The following is an 18,611-nucleotide window of genomic DNA, read 5'->3' as shown; positions in this document are numbered from 1 at the left end:
ATAGATAGTAGACTTCAAATTGTAAGCACAAACAAAACTCTGAAAATGCTATTAATAGTTTCATGTCTACCAAAAGTAGACACAGAAGAACACAGTTCACCAAAACTGTTAGATCAAACATACAGAGAGTGTAGACAAAGTGTTCTACAGGTTTAAAGCATGTATTTGTTGCTGCTCTATGTTCACACTGCTAACTCCATTATACATAAATGAGTTCTGTGTATGATTCTAGACAGTGTATGATTGCTGTATTGTATCAATGTCGAGGCCTTTCAGTCTAACCACAGACTCAACATGGCCCTTCAATGTATGCAGTTCTCTCAGTCTGCAAAGAGAAAGCAAAGAAGAACAAAAAGTGATGCAAGCATAAGTGCAAGAAGCTGAAGATTCTTCACAGTTTTTTTCACAGAAAAATACAATGAAATAATGATTGCTATACTATACAGTTAAACAACTTGAGATTGAGAGAAAGAGAGAGAACAGCATAAGAGTGATCTAAGAAAAGCATGGATTCATACCTGGCAATCTCTGCTCGTCTTTTAGCTTCTTCAGCCATATGATTGAGTTCTGTGTAAGTTGTTCGTTCACCAAACATCTTAGTCTCTGGTGGATGAAGGCCATGGAGTGTTCTCTGTGCATGTGCCCATTTAAGTTCACGTTCCTCTCTTCCAAAATTCTTTTTCCTTGTAAAAGCAATCTGCAAAAGATTCCACAGTAGAAAGTTAGCAACAGGTTCAAATGTTGAATTAGTCTTTTCAATTTCAACTGGTTGAGAGAACACACATACCCTTTGTTCAATAACAAGATCCCAAGCCCTTCCACTCAAGGCATACCGAATTATGAACTTGATAAAGTCAAGTGGCATGTAAAAGACAAGGTTGTAAAGCCAAACAACACCGGCCCAACCCCATCCAATCCCTTCAATCGCAGCAAAACTCCAATTTGCATAAACTGCGATCAATGTAGCTATCTGCTCCACCAAAGCACATGATCAAGTTATAATCTTGCTATTATATTTACAACGTACATACACATGCAACTAAAAAAGTGGTGTTGTGTTGATTTCACTCACTAGCTGGGCGACAACAAAAGCTGCTACTAGTAACAAACCAGGACGTTCAACGTAAGACCAACTTCTTGCTCGTGTAACGAATATGAGAGCCTGACTAATTGTGCTAACTTGCAGGTATATTGCAGAGGCAAGCTTTCTATAGTCATCCCTGTCCTTTTTCTGAAGGCTTGCAACTCCAAAAGTTTGCTGAATATTTCATTAGGAGAGTCAATACAAGCGATTGAGCAAAGTTAGTGACTCAAAGAATTAGATGTTGTACAAATGGTTGATGAAAGAATGTTTCTTACAGGGAAAAAATCTGTTTTATATGCTGCCCAAAAGAAAATAACTGTCATCATAGCCAAATAACCACCAAGAATTATTCCAGTGGTAAAGATCTCTGCCAACTTCCAGCTATCTGGATATGGAGATGGTTTTACCCTGTCCTTTGATATTGTCATAATGGTACCTGACATCAGAAACATCAGAAACAGGATCTTTTTTACAACATCAGTGAAAAAAGAAGTTATATGACAATTATTATAAGATAATAGTGACAAAAATATCCATGACTTCATTGGTAAGAAAAGAGATCTATATTACTGTAAAAAAATGAGGTGCATACCATCATTAAGAATAGCAATAATCAGCACCATGAATGGTGGAAAATCAAATTGCCATATGAGGGCCAGTAACATGAAACCAAGCTGTCAAAATAAAAGCATAGTTGGCAATCAAAGTCGTGTCTGCAAGAATAATAGCTTATAAACAACCTTAGACCATAAAACTTACCACAATACGAATTGTGATGGAAACTGCGTAGATCTGTTCAGAAGAAAATCATAATCGATGAGTAAATGATGATAGTTATCATTTTTTTTAAATGAGGTGGTGAGACAATGGTTCTTAGACAGAAATTTGTAATTCACCGGAAAGATGATGACAAATTCTTGTCTAAGAAAAGAAAAATAACCCGGGAAGATAATGTAACAGAATATCCAACTCCCACAGGTAAAAAAAAATTGTTAGAACTGAATGTAAGCTCACCGTGTAATTCTTCATCCTTTGGAATATGGCTCGACTAGTCAATACCGCACTGATGATAACACTGAGACCAGGTTCAGTTAGAACAATGTCAGAAGCACTGCGAGCTGCATCAGTAGCATCAGCAACAGCTATGCCAATGTCTGCCTTTTTAAGAGCAGGAGCATCATTAACCCCATCACCAGTCATCCCACATATGTGTTTTCTAGCTTGTAAACGTTTCACAATCTCATATTTGTGTTCTGTATTAGATGAACTCGTTAAGTCAAAGAAATAAAAGAAAATGATATCATATAAAAGTAAACCATCAGAAAACAATGGTGTTATTATACCAGGAAAAACACCAGCAAATCCATCTGCTTTTTCAATCAAATCATCAACTGGCAAGGTAGCAATTGATTCATCCTTGTTTTGGCCCAATAAAGCCGATGAAGGGTACATGTTGGTTCCCATTCCCAGACGGCGACCTGTTTCTTTTCCTATTGCTAGTTGATCACCTAAAGAAATTGGTACACATAAAGATATTATATGGTATACCGAAAAATCCATAAACATGAGTTCAAAGTACAAGTGATACATCTAAAAGTTACAAAAAGACTTTCTACAAAGATTGCTTTACAAACAAACTGTTCAAACAATTAGAACATCAAGCACTTAGTGGAGAGGCCAAAACTGTTGATACTAGGCACCTTCCTATACTTTCTTTACTTCAATTACTTAACCAAAGCAAGTTTGACACCAATGCCAATACATTCATCAATGTTAGAATTTCATATACAAATATAGAGTCATCAAAAGCGACATTAATGTATTACTTACTTTCTGCCTTTGATTATATAATACATTGCAGAGGATAAATACCTGTTATCATTTTAACATTTACTCCAAGGTTTAATGCCCTTCTTATTGTCTCGGCACTATCATGTCTAGGGGGGTCAAACAGAGGCAAGAGTCCAATAAATTGCCAAGGCCCTCCTTGGCTTTCTTTTACCCCATCAGGAACTTCCTGTGATATGGTGATAAATGCTGTCAGCAGTGCAAGCAATGTAACTTTACTCTGCTATTTCCACCACTAAAGTAAGAGCACAAATACACATGTCTGTACCTGGTAAGCCACTGCAAGAGACCGTAAGCCACGCTCTGCAAACTTATCAATGACAGAATGAACTCTGCGTTCTATCTCTGACTTATTGTGTGAAAGATTCAAAATCTAGTTATCATTAAAAGTATGAATCAGTTCTGTTCAGTTCTGTAGTTATGAGCAACCATTATACAAAAGCAGTGAGCTGGCTCATGACAGTACCTGCTCTGGTGCGCCTTTGCTGACGCGATGCATTTTACCTTCACTGTCTACATAAGTCATGGCAGTCCTTTTGTCAGTTGGATTGAAGGGAAGGAAGTGAACCTCTTGAATACCAGCCCTTGCCTGAGTTTTAGACAAATCAGATACAACAGCATGTAGCAATCAGAGAAGGTAGTAATGAGCACAATACTACAACAACATTTAAATTCAACAGCCTGTTTACATACACGAAAAAGAGATGGATTATCATATTATCATATATGAATGTACCTCTTTTGGATCACCTAACATCCCTACAACAGCAGCATCTATAGCATCTTGGTTTTCCAATCTTGCAGCCCGAGCAGCCATGAGAACTACTGTATCTACATCAACTCCTTTAGCAAAAATCTATAGAGAACATTAAAACCAGTTCTGTAAGAATACCACACAAAGAAAAAGAAAATCAGCAAACAACACAGTTCAAAACTGACTACTACTAACCTCAATAAGATTCTTGTCAACTGACAGTTTATTCAAAGTCAAAGTTCCAGTTTTGTCACTACATAATACATCCATTCCTGCCATCTCTTCTATGGCTGTCATTCTTTTAGTAATAGCACCCTGCAATGATTGTATGAAGCATAACCCTTAAATTCTAAACTGTTTGATTTAAAACATGAGACAACCACTTCTCAAGAAGCACTGATGTCTACCTGTTGAGCTAAGCGATGGGATCCAATAGCCATTGTCACTGACAAAACAGTAGGCATGGCTATAGGAATTCCTCCGATGAGAAGCACAAGCAGATTGTCAATCCCAGGTCGATATTGTCGGTGTTGAATTGGGTACATGACAATGATCTCTATTATCATTCCCACAGCAATGGAACATATGCAGAAGTTCCCAATAGCAGTCAGAACCTATTTAAGTAACTCAGAACAAGCTAAGTGTCATTGTGAAGCAAATCATTCTATATATAAAATCAAAAGAAGCAAATCATATTATAATCACATATCACTGCATGTTTTCTTAAATTATCTAATTTACTGCATAGGTAGTGGTAAGCACATGGAGAGGATAATACAAAACATTTCCTTCTTAATTTTGAACAAATACAATTTCATTAAAGAGATTGAAGTTCAATTTACCTTCTGAAAATGACCAACTTGATTTGTGGAGTCCACAAGGTGAGCAGCTTTGCCAAAGAAGGTATGAACTCCCGTGGCTATAACAACTGCATTTATCTCTCCCTGCTTGCATGTGGAACCTGAATAAACACTATCACCAGGGCCTTTTGTGACAGGAAGAGATTCACCAGTAAGTGCAGACTGGAACCCAAACCAGAAACTTAAAAAACCAACAACATAAATATGATAACCAAATAGCAGAAGATAAAAAAGCAAAGACTACAAGTTGCACCTGATCAATCTTCAACGGATCACCTTCAAGTAAACGAGCATCCGCAGGGATAATATCACCTAGCTTAACACTAACTATATCCCCTGGAACAAGAACACTAGCATCCTCCTCAATCCATTTCCCATCCCGAAGGACCTGAATAAGAATTTTATAATGTTATTAGTAAAAGTCAAATTAAGACAAAACATCCGTTATTATGGCTGATATAAATCGGTGCATGAATTGAGATACATCAAATGGAAGCAAATTATTTTCACTTTCTTGAAAATGAGTTACCTAACAATACAAATACACCAATAAGCTTCTAACAACTAATACCTTTGCTTTAGGTGCCAGACGAGCCATCAAAGCTGCTGCAGCATTACCAGCATTGTTCTCCTCGATGAAACTTATTGTTGAATTGATAATAAGGAGTGTGATAATCCCAACGAAGTCTTGCCAATCAGGAGGTTTGCCCTGATGAATGTGAAGAGAAAAAATTCAGGAAATTGGCAAAACCAATAACATAATGCAGTTCCAAAAGAAACTTGTACTACCATTTCAGAAAGTCTTTCTCCCATTCTCAGCATTCACACAAAGAAATCAAAATGAACATTTTAAACAAAATAAATTATTAAAGGTGTGCAGCAACTTACTCCTCCATTGGCCAAAGCAATGGCCATGATTGCTGCAGCTTCCATGACCCATGAAAGAGGATTCCACATAAATCCCAAAAACTTCAAAACCTTGCTCTCCTGCAAAAACAACAAAGAGCTCAGCAGACAAACTAAAATAACACCTAGGAACAAGCTTCCAATTAAAAGTAGGAGCAGCTCTCTTTCTAAGTTCTTCAATAAATTTATTAACCAGCAACTCATAATATGATATCAACTCTCTATCATTTCCTTTCATCTCATTTTTCTTTCTATGTCTATTCCTTTTTCATCATATCACTTACCATCTATGTCACTTTCCTTACTCTTTTTTTCCCTGTCCATCTCTCTTTTCCTTTCAACCCAAAATGGAGGTGTACTTTACATTTTCCCCATCAAATAGTGGAGAAAGGGATGTTTTCCCATCTGCAACTACAAAGCACCTTTCCCTACTAAAGAGGAAAAGGCAAAAGAAGAAGACAAATTGAAGGGAAGGACCTGTTTCTCCTCAAGTTTGTTGTGGCCAAAAATGGCCAACCTCTCCTCAGCAGATTTTGTTGTGAGTCCATTTGAATCACACCTCAGAGTCTGAAAAACCTCTTCAAGTGGGACGTTTTCCTGCAAAAAAATTTCAACCAAATGTAAAAATCAATAAATAAATAAATTCAAAACAACAAAATCCGAGGAAATTTGCCAAAAACAGAACAAAACTTGAAACTCCCAACTCCAGAAACAGCAAAACAAAACCCAGAAAACACTCACCAACCCCATATTTTTTTCTTTAAAAACTACTAAAATATTGCAAAATCACAGGACAGAAACAAAGATAAACAGTTCATAAAGTTCAAGCAATTCCGTGAACAAAGAAGTAAGAAACAGAGATATGGGTTGGTCTGTTCAGTACCAAATCCACAGCTTCCTTCAAAACAGCATGCATGGCTTCTTCCTTGTCAGCCATCTCAACCAAAACTTGTTGCACAACACTAAAGGTGAGAGCTTTTGATGAATATCACACACCCAGAGAAACCACACAAAGAAAACAGAGCAATTCCTCTGTTTTATCTTTTCTCTTCACCTCTTCGTCCCAATTTAGAATGTGTGCTGTGACGTTTCTTCTGCTTTTGGTTTGTTTGTGTGTCCTAACTCTTGATGTGGCAGCTTTTTAAGGACAGCATGGTAAACACCTCTATGAGGATTTCATGTACTTGCAGGTACACTCTGTTTCTATAATATTCCACACTTGTACTTATTGTGTCTTTATTTATTCTTATTCCAGAGTCTTTTCTACCTCCATATTAAATTTAGAATAATTATTAATCATAACAAAATATACTTTTCAACTCAGATTATTTAATGTTTTTTGTTTTAGTATATATATTTGTGCTCGGTTCTCAATATAGTGTCCTAGTGTTTTTTTTCAAGGTTAATCCATGTTTGGATTTAAATTTTTCTAAATATAAATTAAGAATATCCGTTAGGTGTTTTGAATGTTGTTTTGATTATACTTATAATTTTATTTTAGTACCATCTATAATAAAATCAATATTCATATAAGTTTTTAATTTTTATAATATTGAGATTTTCTTATTTATTTTAGTCTATTATTATTTCAAATCTTAAATATTAGAAGTTTTTATATTATTTTTTATTGTCATCCTTATCAGTCACATAGTTTCTCATTAAGGAAAAAAAAGACAGCAACAAAATTATTATTTTGCTAAAAATTTAAAAAACCTCAAAAATTATAACATTAAAATCTGACCATATTGTCTAAATAAAACTCTAATTATTGTTAAAATTTAATATAAAAAATTAAACATTTGTACTGATGTTTTTCTTATATTAACAGTTTCAATGGGTTCTGATGCCTCAACTTAATGATCACAAAGAAGTGATATTTCACAATTTTAATAATATGATTTAATGACAACGTGTTTAATGAAAAAAATTACTTATATTAATTGAGTTGTTGAAAAAAGTGACGTAGAGAGCACACCAATCAAGACGATAAAAATAGTTTTGTATGAGTGAGTGTAGGGTACCCTACGTTACATCATTACCATTATTAAATCATTAATATAAATTAGTTTAGGGCACTCATCAATTCGATAGTAACACACTCTCCATGTGAATGATTGTGTTAACAAAAATCACATTTTTTTTCCTAAATAAACTTCTTATTTTCCTTCTTCCTTCTACATCACATAAAATGCTTCTTGCATTGAAAGAAGAAAAATGTTCTTGAAAAAACAATCTAAGTGTTATTTTAAGATGAAATAAAGTATTAATTGTTTTACAAGCCATGTCTTTATTTTTAATATTACAAGTAATAAACAATTTTTTACGCTTATATATGGTGTGCTAATTGTTTTTAATAAAAGTGAGGTAAATTAATTTCCAATCAAATCAAATCAAATTGTAAAATTTATACTATTAAATTAACTATTCTAAAATGAGAGTTTTATTTTAATTATAAGTTATAGTAGTTGATATATTAATAAGTATTAAATATAATAATTAACATCAAGTTCAAAGTCTCGAATTTAATTCTTAGTTAAAGATAATTAAAAAAATATATATTCAAGAATTGTCATGACAATTTCTATCATGTTACAAAAGCTTAACAAATCTAATAAAAGTTATAGTTAATATATTTTTAATTAAAACCAGAGAAAATAAATAATATTTTTAAGCTTGATCATCTTTAAACCAGAGAAAAATTCATTACAAAATATTATTAATGTATTTTACAATCGTTATTCTATTACTACATAAACACATGTGTTATCGCGTCTGGTTTACATATTTTTTAAATATGCGTGATATTATAGTAGTAAGTGATGATAATATAATGTTATTAAGTTAATATATAAATAAAATTATATTTATTAAAAATTAAAAATAAAGTGAAATATATCAAAAAGCATAAAAGAATAACTTTTGATTTTGATAAATAGAGAAAAAAGAGAAGAAGTAGAGACAGAAAAATGTTATAAAAGATTTGTAAAAGTAATGGTCAATTTTCAAAAATTTAATAAATAATTATATTTCAAAGGGTAAAATTAATATTTTAGAATGTAAACACAAAAGAAGAATCCTCCCTATAAATAAATTAAGGTGAACTTCAATTACTTTTTCCTATAATTACCGAACAAATCATTTAAACGCTATTTCTAATTAGGTGAGAGTGTGAAATTTTTATTGTTAATAATTGTTATTAAATTCAAATTAAAATGAAAATTCATTTTTTATTGACCACAAACTTAAAAATAGCATGTTATAAAACAAAGCAAAAAGAGAAAAAACAGCCTTTGGAAGAACGATAGAGGTGTGGACAGAAACACAAATGATGATTAGGCACTGCAAAAGACAACACACAACTACCAATTACAATCAAATCTTTTCCACCACATATTTTTTGCTTAATAATAAGGATTAGTGAATAGATTAACGTCTACACTCTTCTGTTGCTATATTACTTTTAAGGAATTTGATGGTTGATTAGTATTTGACTAATTAATCAGATTGCTTAAACATTATTTCAATCAATCTTCAACTCTCAGTTTGATGCTGATGTTGTTGATTTTAAATTCCATGGAAATGAGATTTTATGAAACTCATAAGATTAATAACTTTTTGTTTTAATATTAAGTATGTTCAAATAATATAATTAAGGTGAATTCCTGCATTCAATGAATTATTTGTTTTGAACACTGAAACTACTCTTAATCAAGGTTTAAGAGATAATTAAGGTTAAGAGAATAAGAGTTTTTGTTTTCTTAAGAACGACAATCTGTGTTCAAAATCTCATTTACATCGCACATGATGTCAATGTTCTAATTTCAAGTCTCTTAAAACAATATCATTAAGGTCAATTATCGTATTTAAGGTATTACACTCAAAATTTCGTTACAATTATATCAAGACATTTCAACAGATAAAAAAAGATATATCTAAATTATATGTAACCTCAATGATGTAAAAATATTGAACATACCACAACAATTTTAAAAATTTAAATTTCATTGATGTTAGTACACTCACACTCACAAAATCGGTTATTTACTATGCAGTTAAATATTACCTTTTAAGATAAAAAAAAAGTAGAAGAATGATGACAAAAATATTAAAAATATTAAGTTTAATTAATCAAATTTTATTGAATCATGATCAACTTATTTAACAAAATAGAAAAAAACAAGAGATAAAAAAAAACCATAAAAAATAAATAATAACTTAGAAAAAAGTGAAACTGTAGAGTTACAAACATAAAATTATGAAACTATATAGAATTACAAATCATAAAAAATATGAATTTTTTTTTTCTAAAATAGTTTTTGCTCTAGATTATGTTCAAATATAATAGTATATGAAGCAATAGGAGGGAGTTGGTGATCTTGAAATCTATCTACTTCTTGTTGGCTTTAATAAGAATAATAAAATATATAGGTGCATGAAGTGGCGTGTCTCACTTGATGGTGGAAACATGAGTGTGCAAGTTATTAAAACAAGACACTTCATCTTCACTATTTTCTTATCATCTTCATTCTCTCTTCACACTCCATTAATGTATTTTCAACTTATCTTCCTTTCTTCGCTTGCAAAACCTTTTACCTAATTCTTAGACTTTTCAATTCAGCACCAACATGTGTCTATTAGGTTTCATGTTTCATACAGTTATTATGCATAATTTGACTAAGTATTATGTGTGTTTTTGTGGAATGATGTTTCAAGTATACTGAGTTTTTAATTCAACATATCTATTTCTCTAATTCCTAGCTTTCACAATATTTGTTGTTTTTTTAAATAAAATTTAACTGATTAATTTAGGATGAAAAATTTATAGTTAATATAATTAAAATGATTAGATTTGTAATTGAAAAAAAATTCAAACCGACTTTAATATCAACTATATGCACCAATGTTAATCCACACAAGTAGGTAAGAACTTGTATTCTTTCATCATAATTTTCTATTATTGTCCTTACTTGAAAACAGTGCAAAAAAATTTTAGGTGAAACCAAAATGTTGATTGCAAATCATCAGTGAAGATAGAAGAAAAAAATTACTTACAGAAGATTCCCAGCACTCAATTCAGTGAGAATATAAGAAAATTAAATATATAAGAGTAAGTATAAAAGAGTGAGTGAATAATTTCTGTAGAAATACGTATTTATAAGTTTTTTTTTTAAATGTGTTAGTCTCTACTAAAAAAATTCATATTTCTTGTTAATTTTGTTTTGAATTTTTTTTAGAAAATATTTATAAATTTTATTATGAAAAAAAAATTACAGAAAATTGTTGCCAATTTTTTTACAAAATATTTTATATAAAACACTTTTCGCAACAAATTTTATAAAGAATACTTGTGATCTTTATAATTTTGTAAAAAATAATTATCCACAAAGTAATTACCTGCCAATTAAAATCTTTAGAAAGAATAACATCAAAATTCTGATAAGAGTTTCTAGTAATGAGTATTGTATATATAAAAAATAAATAAATAACCCAATTATTAGCATAATATTTACTATTTAACCTATTATTAATTACTTTCTTTCTCTCTCTATATATATTGATAATATTATACCATTAATTAGATATGTTTTATTATTAGTTGTTTGGATTCTATTAGATAATAAATTAATACATGTTTTATTATTATGTGTGTTCCTTAACATGAATAGTACTTAATCTCATTCATCAAATTCTTGTACACTGAATAATAAATTTACATTAAAAGAATTCAAACACAAGGATGAGACTTCATGACTTCATTTTCTTGAAGTTTGTAAGTAATCGTCTTCATGATTTAGTAGCATACTGAGTGACAATATAAAAGGTGTTAACATTTATGAATTCAAATTTGGGAGTCACTATTTTTGACTTAAGGCTTTGACTACTCATTTGTTCATTATATATACTTTACTTCCATTATCTTTGTGAGAAGGTTGTAGCTTCATCACTTTATTTATAGAATATAGTAAAACACTTTTATGAATTATTACATTACTCATATTTATTGGATTAATATATATTAATATGAGAGATGGATTGACTCAAGAATAACTCTTTTAACTTTATTAGATGATATGTTAGAATGTGAGAGAATGCAAGAGAAGATAATTAAAAAGAAGGTACAACAAAGGCGTGAAAATGAAAATAATTTTAATTGAAAGAAAAAGAGAAATAGAAACAAAAAATACTATTTAATTAATTTATTATTATTATTTATATATTATTATATTTTAAATAATAGAAAATAAGAGGATAAAGTTATAATGAATTACGTCACCCATGATCAATTATGGAGTAGTTTTTAATGTATTAACTAAAATACAATATGATAGATGATGTCTCAAACATAATCTAGTTTCGAAATAAGTTTTCATTTTGATTTGAAAGTCTTAAATTTTTTAAGACAATAAATGTGTGGATTCTCTTATTAGTTTAAAATGAATTTGGCGGCTGATTTTATATGATATCATGTTTTACCTAATAGTATTAAAAATGATTTCCTTACAAATTGCTTTATATTTTTTAACAAGAAATGACAAATAAATTTGTTCTCCCGAGTATTGTCTGAATTTATTTTTGCATTGATTAAATATAGATATGGATATGAAAAATTTTCGACTTTTTCAATTGGATATGAGGATGGATACGAGGATGTACGTATCACCACCATATTTTCATCACAGTTTAAATTTTTAAAATATTCATAATTAATTAAGTAATATATATATATATATATATATATATATATTATTTTTTATTTCTTCTAATTATTTGGTTTGTCATGAAACTTATTCAAATCTCCAATATATTTTCATCTTATCATATTCTTTGATTTGTAATTATAATAATAAATCTTTCATAATCAAAATGAAGGTTATTAATTACTTAAAAAAATGTATATATACTCTTTTATTTTGAAAAAAAAAAAAGAAGAAGAAGGAAGAAAGTGTAATGAATGAATGAGATGTACTCAAACAAATGGGTAAAGTTAGAAAGCAGACAAAATGGTACTCTTTTTTTTTTTTTTTTTTCTGTTCACCAACTTCTTCAGTCTCTTTCTGATTGTAATACTTCATAGTTTCATTTTCACAACATTAATCTTCATTAATGGTCTATTTTTGTTTCTATTTTGAAGTATATATGTTTAAAAAAAAAACCTGACATGTAAACATGTTTGCATCTGTCTTGAAACACAATGAATACCAATAAATGTCACTGTCCATGTAAATTAATAAAAGAAAATCTACATTTTTTTTCTAGTAATAAGACTAAGAAAATAAATAATTAAAATGAGAATAAAAATGCATTTCAACATATGAAAGTTTTAAAATCACTTAACTATGATATTAAAACACCCATTTAATGCATTTGGGACCTAAACAGACTAATATTGTGAATTATACTATCTTAACGATCCATTTAATATGATTAAATGTAAACAGATTAAAATTAGGAAAAATAAGATAAAAATGTAATATAAGTATTCAGAATTTCATTGATCTTAAACTAACCGATGAAATAAAAAAAAAAGTTAAATATGTTTTTTGTCCGAATTTTAGAATTTGTCAATTTTGAAACTTTGAATCAATTTAGTCTTTATTTTTTCGAAATATGTTAATTTAGTTATTTTAATCAAATTGTGTTGAGTTTATTTAATGTTTCGTATACATTTCAGTATTATATTTGAGTTATTTATATTGTTTAACAAATAACTTTAAGGTTAAGTTAAGTCAAATATTATTATAAAACACGCTTGAAATGTTAAATAAACTTAACAAATTTTGATTAAAATGATTAAATTCATATATTTTAAAAGATTAATGACTAAATTAGTTCAAAATTTTTAAATGATTAAATTTTAAAATCACAAAAACATATTTAGCCTTATAAAAATAGTAAAAAAAGTTTGAAAGGATTCCTACTTTTTCGTTGGTTGACACGTATGAGGTGAGTGGTCCCACTTGAATTTCAAACGTGAATTTCGTCTTTCGTTTCATTTTATTTTTGTTATTTTAAAATGTCGGAGCCTTGAACTGCTAAAAACCTAAAAGAAAAAAGAATTTCTCAATTATTATTTTGGGCACTGTTGGTAAACTCGAGAAAGGTATCAAAACCCAACTTTGGCACTGTTTCAATATATGATTTATATTTATGAATATGTAACTTACAGGAACATTATCATTATATAAAAAGATTTAGTATTGTTTAAAAATAGATTTAATTAAATTTTAAATGTTTCATAAATTTTATTATTGTTAAGGTAATCTATTTTTAGTTATTTTAATTTTTAAGTTTTTAAAGTATTTATATTATTTTTTATTTTTTATTTTTTTTTTAATTAAACGATATAGTTATTATCTTATCTTGTTACTTTTTCCTTTAAAAGAATTGCGATTTTATGTAACCGAACATTATTTTATATTAATCATAAAATTTCATGTCACATAATTAATATAAAGATTTGATAAAAAATATTTAAATTTATGATATACTTAAAATTTAATTAATATTGAGAATATGATTAATGAATTTTTTAATCATTTTAAAATTGAAATTTAATCAAGATAAACAAAAAAAAAAACAGAAATTATAATAAAGGTTTAAAAAAATATTCCTTCGAATGAGTTACAAAAGTTCGAGATAAAGAAAATCTCTTTGTACATATTGGAAAATATTAATTTAAAAAAAAACAACAACAAAATTTTAACAAAGAAGTATATATAAATTTGATATAAAAAATAGACGGTGAAAAACCTTTAACTAAAAAGATGACATGAAATAAATAAATATTGTAAAAAAAACATGGATCATCTAGAAATCTCATTACATATCGCTGATTTTTTTTTTCTTTCTCATTACACATCTACTAGTGACCATTCTATAGATTTTCTACTGAATTTTTTGGTGTTATCTTCTGTTGAACACTAAAATTATACTGTTAGTATTTTAAATATCTTTTTAATATTTTTTTAAATTTCAAAATCAATACTCATCAAATTGTTTTGAAGGTACAATCAAAAAAATAACACAAAAAACTCCAGAAAAAAAAAATCCAAATTCATTCGGATAGCTTTGTTTTAGTAGCATAAAAAGGAATCATATAAAGAAAATATGCTTACGAACAACTGAAAGAAGCATAAAAAATATGATAAAAAGCTTAAGGAATCATGAGACATTTTACTATTAATTTAGAAATGTCATATAATAATTATATTAAAATGGCATAACATAATACGTGTTACCATATCTAAGCTGAAAAATAATTGATATATACATAATCTTAAATAAGAAACAAAACTATTACAATAATTAGTGAGATGAATAAATGGTTGTTATATACCTACTTTTGGTTGTCCAAAATGCAAGTTATTAGGAATTCAATTCAAGAAAAATATTGGAAACGACATAAGATGCAAGATTCCGACAAGATAAGAAAAATTGTCTTAGGAAACTTTATTCTCCTTTCTCATCTATTTGCCAAAAAAACACTTACTACCATTTTATATTAATCTTTCGTAATAAATTTCAAAGTTATTTAAAAAGATAAAGTTTAGATAAAATTCATGTATGCTAATTTCTTTTATTTTTATATATTAACTAATTAATTAATATTTTGGTACATTCAATAATTTAACAAACAAGAATTAAACAATGTGAGACTATTAAGTGTATTAAACCAAAGTTTTGAGTAAAATGATAAAAAAATATTTTGATTTTTACATGTAGTATCAATTCAAGTATCTTGAGATAACATTGTTAAAGTTAATCATCACGTCCTATTTTGGTTTTGTCATTACAAATATTTTAGAAAAATAAAGAAACAAGATCTATTTAAATTATTCTTAAATTATTCTTAAACTATGTAGAACTATTGGAATCATATTAATTAAAATTATTTATTAATGATACTTTTGAAATGTTAGATTTAAGGTTTAGAAAAATAAAAAATGTTCGCAAAATTAAAGATTTGGTAAAAAAATACAGATTTTATAAATATAAGGATTAAAATGGTGAAAAAAATTAGAAATTAAATCAAACAAATTTGTCATTTATTCAAAAGCTTTTTTTTTTAAAGTTATTGATGGATGACACACAAAATTTTTTAAATGTAAATTTCAAAGTATAGTAAGTTTGAAGTTGGTGAATTTCCCATTCTAAGTGTTATTAGGGTCACTGAAAAATATTGATTTATAATTTTGTTAAAAAAAAATTTCTTCTAGAAAGTTAACAGTGAATGAAACCAATAATGAAACCAAAATTCTTTTGTGATATCTTTATTTGACACCTAAATCTTGATGATGCAGAATCTAATATTCGTGCCGTGACTTTATGATAGAGTCTTAAGAATTAGTCATTTTATGTTTGTGCTTTACAAGTTCATGTTGAATATGTTACGCGAAAAATTTAACTGCTTTTCATACTTTCCATTAGATACTTATGGATATTATATAATTTTTTTTAAAAAACTCATACTAATATTGGTTTGATGTTACATCTAATTATTTGATATAAATTCAAATATACTAATATGTTTGATAATCGGAGATATTGTATCAAGATCTGAGATATATTTTACAATTTAAGAGAATTTTTTTTTATCAATTAATTGTTTAATTTTATGAGTTTGTCAATACGAAGTATTATATAGATTTTAAAGGATTGTAATTGCTAAAATGGTGAAAAGGAATAGTTTATTAGATGGTTCAATAGTGATTGTACATAAGTATATGGCTAGTGAAATGATGTAAGATAACATAAAATTGTGACATTTGAGGTTTACGAGATGATAGAATGAAGAAGCAAAAGTTTTATGATTATCGAGGTTGTGACCCGGCTCGTGTTTTTTTTTTTTTCGGTTTTGAATTTCACATTTATTTATGTTTTACGTAAGTATATATGGAATTATTTGATTAATAGAAATTTTAATTATAGATATTGGTTTTTAGAATAAATTTAATTTAAAAGGCAAAATATTATTATAATATAATATTTTTTTTCACAGCAGAAGCAGTATGATTATGTTTAAGATTCGATTTGGAAAATCTGATTTTGGCGGTAAGTTATTATGTTTATTATTTATGTTTTCAAAATATGTGGCGTTTTGTTATATGTGGCGTCTCGATTTGATTAAAGGAAGAAAGGAAACGTTGGAGTAAAAGAGGAGAGAAACGCTTTATTAAGTGTATTGTTCTGTTTCTGGAAAGCAGAAGTAAAGAAAACCGTTCAAAGTCCATAGGTTTGGGTTTCGTTTGGCAGAAGGGAAAATGTCAGCTTCCAAACGTCTGAGTTTCAAAATTTTTTACCAGAACTCCGTCATATTCTTGGATCCTTCTGAGGTTAGTGTTAATGCAGTTGTCTGTTTTATGTTTTTTTTTTTTTTTGCTTTTTAATGTCTTTTGGTTTGAAAGCAGTCGTTTTTAATGTGATTTCGTTTCAGAGTAGGAAATTTCTTAAAAACAAAAATTATTGAACGCATTCCTTTCTGTTTCTTTTTTTGTCAGGATTTTTTAGTGTTTGATGAAGGCTTCTTCTTGGAATGGGGTAAATCATTAGTTTGAGTATGATTAATGTTTGAGTATGTAATGCAAACCTTTGAGGTTCAAAATGAGCTTAGATTCATGACGGAGGGTCTTATTTCCTCACCATTATAGAGGTGTGTGTTCATTGGGTATGTTAAATGACTGAAAGAGTATAAGTTATGAAGCAAGATGCTTCACAAAAAAGGCATGTCACATTTGTTGGAACTGAAATAACTATGTTGCAAATTTGAATATATAAAGATGAATTGAATAACCTCATGAACTTGAAATGAAATCTGGAAAAGAAAAGTTATATGCATTGACCAAGTCATATACAGGCAAAAAGAAAAGAATAAGACAACTCACAATACAAAAATACATGCTTAGATGTATAAACTTACAATTTTTAGTTGATTACATGACCAATTGTGTGTGAAGCATTTTGAGTGAACTTTATATTTTCTTTCCATTTTAACTACAATTGGACTTTGTTATTTGTTCATTGTTCAACTTGCTTAAATATTAAGATAATCATATTAGTGACTCTTGGGAATAATTCAAGTGTGAATCAAAAGTCACACGTGAGATAGAAAAAACAAAATTAAACACTATATAAAATAAAAAGCTCATAACCACATTGTTTTAAGGTTTTTTGATAAAAGTGGTGTCAAATACCTCATATATATGTGTAAAACTAATGTTATATATATATATATATATATATATGTATATATATATATACATATATACACACACATATATATATATATATATATATATATATATATATATATACATATATATGTATATATATATACATATATATATGTATATATATATACATATATATACATATATATATATATATATGTATATATGTATATATATATATATGTACATATATATATATACATATATATATATATATGTATATATATGTATATAACAATCTCTCATGACTATAATCCCATATGATGAAATATATAAACCCATCAATGACACACTCTTAAACCCTCAACAAACATATTCCCATGAATGTATGTCACTTAAAAAAGTTCACTAATGATTGTTTTATCTTTCTTATGTTTAATAGAGTTAAATTTGTTTCTATCCTTTAGCTCTAACTGAAAATTAAAATTAGTTTCTCATTGAAACTTTGAACCAATTTAGTCTCCTATATTTAGAAATGTGTAGATTTAGTTTTTTAACTAAATGTTGTTAAGTTTATTTGACGTTTTAAACATGTTTCTTAGCTAACATTAAAGCGAAAATGTGTAAAACAATTTAAATAACTCAAATGTTATCATGAAACGCTTTTGAAATATCAAATAAACTTAAAAAAATCGGTTAAAAAGACTAAATCCACACATTACTAAATTGGACCAAGGTTTTAAAAATGAATTAATTCCAATTTTTATTTAAATTTCAGAAATTAAAAACGTATTTAACTCTTTTTAAATGCATAGCTCATACACATTAAAAATGTTTATGAACTTCACTAAACCCTCATATCATGTCAACAAACAGAAAGTAATTATAAATATGAATGACTTATATATATATATATATATATATATATATATGCTGATTCATGTAAGACCCTAGAAGATGGCGTTTTAAAAGTGATAGTGGTTTAAAAATAG

At 28.1% G+C, this 18,611-nt stretch overlaps 1 protein-coding gene across 2 annotated transcripts; it reads right to left on the bottom strand.

Moving 5' to 3' along the window:
- Window positions 1-19: 19 nt before the first annotated feature.
- LOC114180373 (ATPase 11, plasma membrane-type-like) lies at window positions 20-6,639 on the bottom strand. 2 transcript variants are annotated; one of them, XM_028066679.2, is made up of 21 exons: window positions 6,336-6,636; window positions 5,930-6,049; window positions 5,435-5,533; window positions 5,118-5,255; window positions 4,800-4,934; window positions 4,529-4,708; window positions 4,094-4,300; window positions 3,882-4,001; window positions 3,669-3,788; window positions 3,399-3,521; window positions 3,201-3,305; window positions 2,957-3,101; window positions 2,428-2,592; window positions 2,099-2,337; window positions 1,844-1,876; window positions 1,677-1,758; window positions 1,360-1,520; window positions 1,073-1,258; window positions 788-970; window positions 519-697; window positions 20-325 (listed from the first exon to the last, which is right to left on the bottom strand). In XM_028066679.2, the coding sequence occupies exons 1-21, from the start codon at window positions 6,387-6,389 to the stop codon at window positions 229-231; spliced, it is 2,871 nt and encodes a 956-aa protein (XP_027922480.1). In that variant the 5' UTR covers window positions 6,390-6,636; the 3' UTR covers window positions 20-228. The 2 variants fall into 2 exon arrangements, with proteins under 2 accessions (XP_027922480.1, XP_027922479.1); XM_028066678.2 differs by having other exon boundaries at window positions 2,099-2,592; window positions 6,336-6,639.
- Window positions 6,640-18,611: the final 11,972 nt, after the last annotated feature.

Source organism: Vigna unguiculata, chromosome 4, assembly GCF_037176805.1.
Source record: "Vigna unguiculata cultivar grain cowpea cultivar isolate G323 ecotype 2 chromosome 4, ASM3717680v1, whole genome shotgun sequence".
Taxonomy (NCBI): domain Eukaryota; kingdom Viridiplantae; phylum Streptophyta; class Magnoliopsida; order Fabales; family Fabaceae; genus Vigna; species Vigna unguiculata.
Note: the sequence above shows the minus strand (reverse complement) of the source record. Positions and strands in the feature narration are given on the sequence as shown.